At 37.5% G+C, this 12,249-nt stretch overlaps 1 protein-coding gene across 1 annotated transcript in view; it reads right to left on the bottom strand.

Annotated features, from left to right (window-relative positions):
• Nucleotides 1-11,382, bottom strand: part of THSD7A (thrombospondin type 1 domain containing 7A) — a 411,752-nt gene extending 400,370 nt beyond the window's left edge. Inside the window, exon 1 of the mRNA XM_063100778.1 lies at nucleotides 11,217-11,382. Within this exon, the coding sequence (XP_062956848.1) occupies nucleotides 11,217-11,382 (166 nt within the window). The remainder of the gene's footprint in view (nucleotides 1-11,216) is intronic.
• Between the last annotated feature and the right edge of the window lie 867 nt (nucleotides 11,383-12,249).

Raw genomic sequence — 12,249 nt, forward strand, 5'->3', positions numbered from 1 at the left:
TGATAGTATAAAACTCCTAAAAGAAAACATGGGGAAAATGCTTCAGAAAGCAGAACTGGGCAAAGACTTTATGAATATAACCCCAAAAGCACAGGGAACAAATGGAAAAATAAACATATGGGATTATACCAAACTAAAAAGAAAAAGAAACAATTAACAGAGTGAAAAGATAACCTAGAGGGTGAGAGAAAATATTTGCAAACTATGCATCTGACAAGGATTAATATCCAGAATATACAAGGAACTCAAACCACTTAACAGTAGAAAAACAAGTAATCCAATTAAAAATTGAGTAAAGAGGATGAATAAGCATTTCTCAAAGGAAGACATACAAATGGCCAACAGACACATGAAAAAATGCTCAACATCACTCAGCATCAGGGAAATGCAAATCAAAACTACACTGAGATATTATCTCTCCCAATTTGACCAGCTATTATCAAAAGGATGGAGAATAACAAATGCCGGCTGCTGGTGTAGAGATAGATGAACCCTCCTCCACTGTTGGTGAAACTGTAAATGAATGCAGCCATTATGGAAAATGGTATAGAGGTTCCTCAAACAACTACAAATAGAACTGTTATATGATCTAGCAATTCCACTGCTGGATACATACCACAGGAATGGAATCCATCATGTTTAAAGTGTTTGTCACAGCTCTATTTATAATAGTCAAGAGTTTTAACCAACCTAAATATCCATTGTTAGATAACTGGATAAGGAAAATGGTATATATACACAATGAAATACTACTTTGCCATAAAAAAGAATGAAATTCTGTCATTCGCAGCTTACATGGATGAACTTAGAGAAAATCATGTTAAGTGGAATAAGCTAGGCACAGAAAGAGGAATACCACATGTCCTCATTCATAAGTGGGAGCTTAAAAATAAACAAATAAATAAAAAAGAAAGATAACAAAAATCACAATAACAAGTTGAACTTTCAAAAGGATAGAACAGAACTGAGGTTACCAGAGGTGGGAAGGGGGTAGGTGGAAGGAGGGTAAGGGAGGAATTGCTAAAGGGCCATGAAAAGCAATTATGTTGTGTAATGTTGAATATACTAATTGTCCTGATTTAAGAATCACATATTGCACACAGGTATTGATATTCAACTCTGTATCCCACAGATATGTACAATAAACTATGCTACAGTAAAAAATAAATTAAAAAAATAAAATAAAAAAGAATCAGTGGGAAAAAATATATATATATATTTATTTAACTACTTAGCAATCAGTGCTTCTTTCATTCCAAGCTATGCATTCAATTTTTTGCACTAACTTATTTCACTGTCAAGGTGAAGTACCTGAACACAGTGGACCTCTGTGACAGTTACAGATGGACTCTCTGATTTTGGTGGAGAAAATAAAAATATCATTTAAATAGTGCAAACCAAATAGTCACTTTTTGTGTTCTGATGCCACTCCTTAACAAGCACATTATAGAAATACCTGAAAGACATCCACCTACAACACTCAAAATGTCCTGTTACTGCTTCTGCCATAAGTTAAACTATTTCAGCTACATAATGTCAGTGCTTAATACATTTGCTTGGGAAACTTATTTTTTCATTAAGTTATCTCCATAAGTTCTATGTTAGCTACATTAGTAGCAGGCTGTAGTTCTATTCCTATGTATACGAACTATCCACTTCTAAGTCATTGCTTTACTATTCCCTTTCTAGGGGTGCTCGACACTTTTTGTCAAAGGGAAGGACCATGGGAACAATGTAAGTAGCAAGCTGCCTTGACTTGTCAACTCAGTTCCCAGGTCAGCTTACCAAGGTTTCAACACAGTGGACCTCCACTGTTTCCCAGAAGTTCAGGAGGATATTACACCTCCACTTTTTCCCAGACCATAGCTATCTTCATGCAGAGAAGGAAAAGTAGATATGCAGCTACATGATTTATTGACCAGTGAGAGATACAGCAGGTGTGTACTGCACTTGAAAATCTCACAAGCTTGCAGGCTTCATTTACCCTGTATTATATCAGCTCATTTTCTTCCACTTCAAGATCTGATTCATTGCTCCCAAATCTCTCCCCAGGTGTTCCCTCAAGGTGGAACAAACTAAGTGTAGGCCCACCTACATTTATTCTTTATTTAATTGCCATAAATTTGTTTGTTTGTTTGTTTGTTTTTCATAGTATAGAACAATTGTCTTTAGTGTGGGTTGTATTATCAGGGCAATTAGAAGTGGAGGATGAGCAGCCTAGGCTGGACTGAGACTTTGAACTCTTCTGCCTACGAATTCTACCTGCTCTTGCTATTCTTACTCATATGATTAAAAAAATGCACATCTATCACCAAAGAAGATCTACAGATGACAAGCAAGCAGCTGAAAGGATGATGTTCAACATCATATGTCATTAGGCAACTGCAAATTAAAATGAGATACCACTACATACGCATTAGAATAGCTAAAATAAAAAACACTGACACCACCAAATGTTGTTGAGGATATGGAGTAACAGAAACTCTCATTCATTGCTTGTGGGAATGCAAAATGATGCAGTCACTTTGGAAAGCAGTTTGGCAGTTTTTTATAAAACTAAACATACTGTTACTACACAATTCAACAACATGCTACTTGGTATTTGCCCAAATGAGTTGAAAACTTATATCTGCACAAAAAATTGCACAAGAATATTCATAACTGCCAGAACTTGGTAGCAACCAAGATGTCCTTCAATTGGTAAATGGATAAACAAACTGTGGTATATCCACATAATTAAATATTATTCAGTGCCAAAAATAAATGAGCTACTATGCTGTGAAAAGACATGAAGAAAACTTAAATGTTTGTTGCTAAATGAAAGAAGCCAATCTGAAAAAACTACATAAAATATGATTCCACTATATAATATTCTCAAAAAAGCACAAATATGGAAATATGGAGACAGTAAAAAGATTAGTGGTTGCTAGAGATTCAGGGGGTAGGGAGGAGGGAGAGATGAATATGTGGAGCTCAGGCCAGTGAAACTATTCTATACAGTACTGTAATGGTGGATCCATGTCTTTATATATTTGTCAAAACCCATAGAATATGCAACAGAAAGAGTAAAACCTAATGTAAACTATGGACTTCAGTTAATACAGTCATGCATCTCATATACAATTCAGTCAATGATGGACCACATATATGACAAAAGAGTATAACAGAACTGAAAAATTCCTATCGCCCAATGACAACATAGCTGTTATAATGTCACAGCACAATTACTTTACTTTTTTATAAATTTAGTGCAGCCTAAGTGTACAGTGTTTATAAAGTCTACAGTAGTGTACAGTACTGTCCTGGACTGTTACACTCACTCACCTCTCACTCATTGACTCACGCAGAGTAACTTCCAGTCCTGCAAGCTCCATTCATGGTAAGTGCCCTACACAGGTGTACCATTTATCTTTTATATCTTATTTTTACTGTACCTTTTCTATGTTTATATATGTTTAGATACACAAATACCATTGTGTTACAATTGCCTACAGTATTCAGTACAGTATCATGCTGTATAGGTTTGTAAGCCTACCAGCAATAGGTTACACCCTATAGCTTAAATGTGCAGTCGACTATACCATCTAGGTCTGTGTAAGTACATTCTATGATGTTCACACAGTGACGAAATCACCTAACAAAGCATTTCTCAGAATGTATCTCCATTTTCAAGCAGTGCATGGCTGTAATAATATATCAATACTGGCTCAACAATTGTGGCATATGCACCACACTAATGCAAGATTTTAATAATAGGAGAAAATGGGGGGGAAATTAAGGGTATATTGGAACTTCGTACTTTCTGCTTAATTTTCTGCAAACTAAAACTGCTCAAAATATAGTCTATTGAAAAATTAAATAATTAATAAGAACACAAATCATTTGCCTGTGTTTTTCTTTTCTCTCCTTTGTTTTGTCTCTCTTACAATGTCTCACTTTCTCACCAAGTTTTAGCAGTCACACAAAACTTCTCCTGAATTTACTAACGTGACTCTTTCTATGTGAGCCATCTCCCTCTAGTGTTGCCTGTGATTTAGAGCCCCCTCCACTATTACCCTACTGTATGTGTCATTTGAAAATTACTGTCCAAATAAGGAAGTTCCTTTGTGATTTTTCCCCATCTGCCATTATTTCATGATATTCCCCATAGTATAACTTTGATATAAAAAATGTGGAATCAATAAAAATGGTATCCTAAGGACTATGATTTCACACACTATACTATATGAAATATCAATTAGCTCAATATTTCTGGGTAACACAATGGCATCCTTTTGGTTAGGTCCAATTATGCATCAGAAACAATAGATAGGTCACTTTATGGTATCACTGTTCTAAGTATTACCACGTTTCTACCAACCTTTCCCAATATGCTTTTTTTTTTTTTTATTGTCTTTTTCGTGACCGGTACTCAGCCAGTGAGTGCACGGGCCATTCCTATATAGGATCCAAACCCGCGGCGGGAGCGTCGCTGCGCTCCCAGCACCGCACTCTCCCGAGTGCGCCACGGGCTCGGCCCCCAATATGCTTTTAATTGTTATATCACTTCCTATAAATACAAACTTTCTTACTGCTTGGGTACTTGGGAACAAAATGCAATTTTATTCATCATTTTAATGCATTTTAAACTGTCAGTGTAAAGTTCAGATAAGGAAATTACACCTTATGACTCATTGGAACCTCTAATTCACACTCTATGCTGTTCTTGTGATAGGAAAGATGTATTTTCTCAAATGCTACTCCCCCGATGCTTCTTTCATTAAGGACCACTCTAATGTGACTTTATATTAATTTTATGGAAGCCTACTCTATATATTTGCTAGACTGGGGGGCTTCCAATCGTCCCTTCCCTGAGGGACACCACTATCCAGTGTCACCATTCTAACTCACATTAGAGATTGAGAGACTTCGTTTCCTTCTAAGAGGATACAAACCATGATCACACTTCACCAATAACCTAGTCAGAATGTCAGCATGTCCTCCCACCCCCATCAGGCCAGTTCAATATATACCAATAATGGGTAGAAGAAAATCTGGGTTATGTGCAACCCTATAGTACTCTTAAGCTGAGCTCTGATTGGGGCTTCCATTATTTTGCAAACCAGGTGGCTACCTATAATTTTCATACAAAGTTAGTAAAGCTTCACAAAACCACCAGAGCATTTTACTTTTTAGATCCAAGGAATCAATAAACTCTTAATAAATTCTGATCACTAACTGTGCTATGTACACTAAGAAAGAAGAGAAGAAAGACAAGACATAAACTGTAGTGCTTTTAAAAAAAATTTAAATAACCACCAAAAAAGTAAAACAAAACAATGTGTAAAACACAATTCTGTGAAAGTATTTAATTTGGAAGTGATAGGTGACAATGTTAATTTCAAGAATGTGAAATCTCAGATTCTTGAGAAATCCCCTGCAACATAATAACAAAATGAAGTATAGAAGGTTCTATTTACATAATTAATCCTGAATTTGTTGCTCGAAATATTTTTATGATCTTTGTTGAATGCTGTCTACATACAAATGCCATAATAAAAAAGATCAGCCTATAACAAAATAACTTGTCTTTCTAGGCTTGTTTTGTCTTTCATAGTGACCTTTAGTTGGAGAAGGCAGACAAATGTGTTGAATCAGAATTTGTACAAATTATGCCATTTTTAGGGGAAGAAAAGATAAAAAGTGGGAAGAGAACTCACACCTTTTGAATGTATACTGTATTCAAGACACCGTGCTACATACTTTGTATTTACTACCTGCTAAAACTTCACAAATGCCCTCCTACTTCAGAACTTCTGTCTCTGTATAAAGGTGAAAAACAAAGTCAGAAAGTTTAACTGAACTGGTCAAGTAGTGGTATGATTCAAATTGTGGTCTGTCTGATCTCAAAGTCCATGTTCTTGACATTTTACTGTCTCCCTTGTATCTTGTTGGAGTATCTAGCACTCTGATTAACTGTATCAATTTGTAATTTCTAATGCATTTACTGAAAAAGAAAAAAAGAGAGAAAGAGAGAGAGATGCTTGAGAGGAAGCTAATGCACATTCCTGGATTTATTCCAGGTCATAAAATTAAGTAGCTATTGGATTATATAACAGAATAATAGCAACAATAAAAACTATTACTTACTGAACTTCCATTATGAGTCGGGTCCTTTACTACTACATTGCATAGATTACTATATTGAATCCTCAGAAAATCCCTATAGAATACATATTAGTAATCCATAGTGGAGATGAAAGAAAAAGATTCAGGAAGATGAAATCACTTGATAGGTCACATTGATGGAATATTTTTGATCCATGTTGCCATGGAAGGAATGACATTAATGCCCGTGCTCTGTCCACTCTGCTCCATCCTTCTCCTCCATTTAATAAACACTGTCTAAGGGCAAGTTGTAAGCACAATGGAAGTTCAAAACACTTGTATTAGGATAATGCCACCCTCATGTTATGACTACCTGGAATGACATCCTTCTCTCCTTTGTTACTTAATGATTGGTAGTATTAAGATAGAAATTTTTCCACATAAATTGCAGAATATTTTAAATTCAAATTAATAAGTACTAATAGTACAAGTGCATGAAATAAAAATAAAAGGATAACATTTGCTTTTATTTTAAATTGAAGAACAAAGGTACTATTTTTAATGCAGTTAACTGTATAAAGGACACAGTGACTATCAATAGTATTGTCTTGCATTGGATGAATCTAGTTCAAAAGTGTTAAACGTAAGAAGTACACTACTGGAGAGAAGAGTGACATATAATATTCTCATCATCTGAATTCTGAATAATGGCCAGTAGGTATGTGCTTCTTGGATTTCAATGTAACTTCATTATTATAAAAATAAATTCAATTAATTCATTAAGAATTTTTTGAAATATATTTATGATAGAAGTTAATAAAAGTTTGATGCATTCAATATTTTCTGTCTGACTCACATTAAGTCAATCACTTTTTGCTCAATCCACTGACATGCTTAATTTGGAATTGCCAGGTGAATATAATTAACCATAATTATTATGGAAAAACCTCATATGCTAGAATAATAAAAAGTGCAAAGCTCTCTAACACTTTTCAGTAACAGTAATCATTCATCTTTCAATAATATCGGTGCAGTATCTCCGTGTATATGAAATATGCTTTCCAATTATTCACACATACCTTTCAAATGACTGTGACACAAACTGTTCAAAATTTTAACTTTTACACTTTAATAAATATTTTTCAATATCTTAAAATCTGAGGTTTTCCTATTATAAAACAACAGTGTAATAGACTTAAATACCACTTGGTTACTCAATTTTATTGATACTATATATTTTCCATTTTCTTATTTATTAGTCAATCACATTTATACCTCTACTACTGTAACTAAAATGTCTTTTCCTAAAACACTGCCAATTATGTTACCAATTGCTTATCTTATTTGATATTTCCTGAAATATTTCATAACCTCTTCTCAATCCTTTCTAAAATTCTTTATACTTCTTGCCACCATCCCCTTCCTAAAATACCTTCTTCCATTAGTACCTATTACTGTTATCCTAGAACTTTACTGGCCATACTTTCTCAGCCTTTTTTTACCAGTTTCTTTCCCATTGTGGCCCTTTAAATCTCAATAGTCTCTGTAAAGTACCCAGGCTCCTCTTTTCAACATTTCCCTTCCTTTAATCATCTCTGCCACTCCCATGCATTGAAATATCATATGTTTATTGATTCCAAACTTGCACCTTCAGTTTTAACTCTTTCTCCTAAACTAATCACCCATTCACTAATTTTCTCATTAGATTTATTCATCTAAATAGATCATTACTTCCTCAAGTTCAGTATATCTAAATTAAATTGATATTCTTCTTCCCAGCCCTAAGAAATCTGCTCTTCCTTCCCTCATATTCTCTACCTCAATTATTGGGTGCAGGCATGATGGAAACCTGGATGACGTTACTTCCTATTTTCCTTGGAAGACACTGTATCTCCTGCACCTGAGCTAACACTTCAGCAATGTTACCCCAAGCCCTCTTTTACTCACTCTTCACTATAACTTCTACGGTCCTAACTCTGTTCCCCTTTATCGCTCAGTTGCTCATCTTGCTGGCCTCCCAACCTCTAGACTCATCTCTCTCCATTCTAGGCAAACAATATGTCAATCTTCTGCTCCAAGTTTCCAGTGGCCACCACCTGCTTATAAGCTGAATTCCTACATGTTTACCATTGTTTGAAAGTTTTATTACAATCTGGTCCCAACTCACCTCATTGGCATTAGGTCTTTTCATTCCTATCAAACATTCTGCAGTGTACTACTGGTACTTTCAAGATTCCTAGATCCTAGATTCCTAAACACTGTCATATCATTTATTTTTATTTTCTCAGTTCCATCTGCTTAGAATGGCCTTCCATTCCTCCCTCAGTAAAAATTCAACTCATTTTTCAATGCCCAGATCAAATATTAATGCCTCTTTGAAACCCTCCATACCTCCTTTATTAGCTACATAACCTCTCTGTTCTCATAGCATTCTGTTCATGTGTATGGTATGCTATGTTGTACCTGTTGTGTATTCACAGTATTGTTTGATTATGAGTTTCTCAAGGTCAGGGATGATAATATCCCATTCAGCCTCTATCACAGGGACTGCTATTGTAGTCCTAAATAACTCTCTGGTGTGAGTTGACATAATAAAACTTCCACATAATATACATAATACATTATATGTCATGCATCATAAATCACATATATTATGGATATGTAAACATTATATGTATATACAGTGTATATATATGCACTTATGACTATATTTGTGTATATATGTGTATATATATATATGAGTACCCATGGTGAATGTATTTGCATATGTGTCATACATATGGAACACTGTAGTGCTAAAGAAGCCCTTCGATATCATCTTTTCTAATCACCAAATATTACAAAATAAGAAACCAGGAACCAAAGTCATTAATTAACTTTACCAAAGTTCGATAGCATGCTAGTGACATATAGTTAGTTCCGTCTCAGGTCTTCATTAGTGTAACTTTCAATACACTATTTTAATTCAATTATCTCACCATTAATGTGATTCCCTATAATCTTCTGTACCAAGACCGAACTCACCCAACTGAAACAGACATCCTGGAATGTCTCACCTCTTTTCTCTCCCAACTGGTTTCCTGCCTCTTTATTTTCATCAAGTGATAAACATTTATGATTCTGTCACCTCTAGGTTGTCACTTACAATGTATTCCTTTCCTTTAAAAATTCCCTAGTTCCTATGAGAACTACTCTCAACTCATTTATAGATATGGTCATGTCTCCTTTTCCTCTGGAAAAAACATAGAAATATTATTTTGTTCTCCAATTTAATTCACCAATTTTTTTCATCAAACCAAGGATCACCAGAAAAGAGGTATTATTATCCTCATCATTCTAACTTATATTTACACATAACTTTAATGTTTGCATATTACTTTCTTATAATGCACTCATTTGATTTTCACAACACTATGGACAGTCAGAAGAAGGTATCATCACACTTCTATACAGTTGAGAAAAGTAGGGATCAAAAATTAAGTGAACTGCTAACCTTCCAGCTAGCAAGAGCTGGAAGTGGCACTCAAATCAAGGTCTCCATATCCTTGCTGCTGAGAGCTTTCCAGTATTTTAAGCTGTTTATTGGTTTGTGTTCCCACCCTGACATTTATGTTGACATATATTGGCACCGCAGATACTGCACAGTGAATGTTGCCTAGGCTCTTTTTGATCTGAATTACTGTTTGGCTCTCATTACTTTGACAGTACAAATTTCAACTAGGAAAGCACCATTTTTTCCAACATTTACCTGAGAAGCTCTTACCAAGCATATAAATAATACCACTTAATGGTAAATTATAATTTGATTAATGTTTGTCATTATGAATGAGCCTTCTAAAAGTAAAACCATGGCTTTGGCTAAATGAGAGAAGATCCTCAACTCTTTGTTTTAAATTGAAATAAATTAATTTGATTTTTCTGCATTCATTAATCAAACAATCTTTAAACTTAAAGTATTAGGAAGAATGATTTTGTTTTTTTGAACGTGTGTGTGTGTTCCATGCAATATTCTGAGACAAATTATGTACTTTGGCTTTAAATAAATTTCTGTTTAATCTCCAAGTAAGTTACTGGATAGATGGAACTTCTTTAAATATTTAGGAAATAGGTGCAATCTGTCTCTTCAGCAGGGAGGCAGAGATGGGCTGAAACAAGGAAAGAGACCCAGTCTCTGATACTTGTTTGCAATCCCATACTTTCCCTTTCTACTTACTACATCCTTCTCTTAATGTTCAGGCATTGCTAAGGAACTCTGCAATTATCCCTAGCGCTAAGCAATAAAAGTAATCTTTCCGCACTTTTTCCCTATGAACATATGAAGTTAGGTCTGCTGAAGAGTTCTCAGTGTCCTTTAGTGGACAGAGAAAAGGAGCCTGCAAAAGAGGGGGTGGTAATTCCTCACATGGTATTGTTTCCTGCCCTGTCACTGTCCAGCCAGGACCTCCAAGCACTTTGCCCGAGGGACAGTTAGGGGCTGCTTTTGTTGGGCGTTTGAAAAACAAAGCAAAAGAATTCCCAAGGAAGGAAAAGTTTAAACTTAAACATCCTCACAGTGGTACACTTTAAAAATCCTGCAATTCACTCATTAAGAATCGATTTTTCTACAATCTTCCCGGCGGGCTCACTGTAGCCCCGTCGCCTTTGCCTGTGAGAACTGCCCTCTCTTGGCTTGTTACCAAATGTCCCACATATCGCAAAGCTAAACTTAACAAGTTCGACTCTGTATCCACATATATCAGGGCACTGAGCATGTCGCTTGCCTAAAGACAGAATAAAGACCGGGGCTAAACTGCTTGTTCTTTGCTAGACATACATTTTAGAAACTTTCAGTAAAATGAGAATCCAGAGGTGAAAAACACTGCATTTCACTGTGGAAGTGCAGCGTTGTCCTCATTAACTACAGAGCTGCAAGAGAAATATCTTTCCAGTGACTCACCATTGCCTCTTACTTGTTATGTTTTTCTTTCCTCAGAGCCCTGGACATGACCTAATTCGCCTCCTAGCAATCATACTTTTTACCTTAGGATCCCAGCCTAATCGGGCCATCAAGAAGCACAGGGGTCCCTTCAGAAGCCTTAGTGGGGCCCCAGCTGCGAGCAGGGGAGGAAGGGGAGCTCGGCGCCACTCACCGGTCTTCCACAGATAGAGGGTGGGTGCCTCCGCCTCGCCCCGCGCCGCAGCCCCGCCGGCGCCCGAGCGCAGCAGCAGCAGCAGCAGCAGGAGCAGCGGCAGCGGCGGCGGCAGCAGCAGGACGCCCCGGCTCCCGGACGCCCCGCGCCTCGCTCGCAGCGCCATGCCGCCCGCAGACGCTCCAGGGTCCGGAGCCGCAGCTCGCTCGGCGGGGAATCGTTCTTCGCTCTCGGCACGTCTTCCCCAGCAGCACAGAAAGCCAAGCTCTCCCCCGCTATTGTTCGCTTCAGATGAAAAGGGGGGAAAGCGCGTCTAACGCCAGGGAACAATAGCGTCCGCGGTGGCCGTGGCCGCCGCCGCCACCGCCGGCGGGGATGCTGCTGCCGCTGCCATTCCGCGCAGAGTGGCAGGTCCTAGCGGCGAGGGAGGCAGCCGTCCGCAGGGGGCCCCGGCTGACTGAGCAGGTCCTCGAGGGCTGGGAGGCAGCGCAGCCCCCGCCGCCAGCTGGAGACGGAGGAGGGGGCGTGAGCCCAGAGGAGAAGGGCTGGCGGCAGGGGGAGGCGACAGCGCCCAGACCCGACGTACGCGCCTAGAGAACTCCCGTGCACGGGGTGCCCTGAAATATGTTTGCAAGGATACACCAATAAAAAGAATCATCACCCGGCAGGCTTCGGAATGACAAATGACAGGCATTGATATTCATCGTCACCCGAGGAGTCAAATGCTAGATCTAGTGGCATGTTATTTTTAGTGCATATTCACACAAAGCATCAGTATTCATAATTTATTTTTAAGCCGCGTCTTCTAAATTACTTTATGTGGGGAGCAGTATTTATGATCCCATGTGAAAAACGTAAGGCAGCAAAGACGTTTACTTGCTGTGGAAAGGCACTTAAACTCTTTTTAAAATATCGTTTTTGACTTAAAGTAATCTGGTCTCAATAAAAAATGTGAGCAATATTGATCTGTGACAATTTAAAGTATATTATCTTTTAATAGCCTTTAAAACGAATTAGTAATTAATGAGTATTC

The sequence above is a fragment of the Cynocephalus volans genome, chromosome 6, assembly GCF_027409185.1.
Source record: "Cynocephalus volans isolate mCynVol1 chromosome 6, mCynVol1.pri, whole genome shotgun sequence".
NCBI lineage: Eukaryota > Metazoa > Chordata > Mammalia > Dermoptera > Cynocephalidae > Cynocephalus > Cynocephalus volans.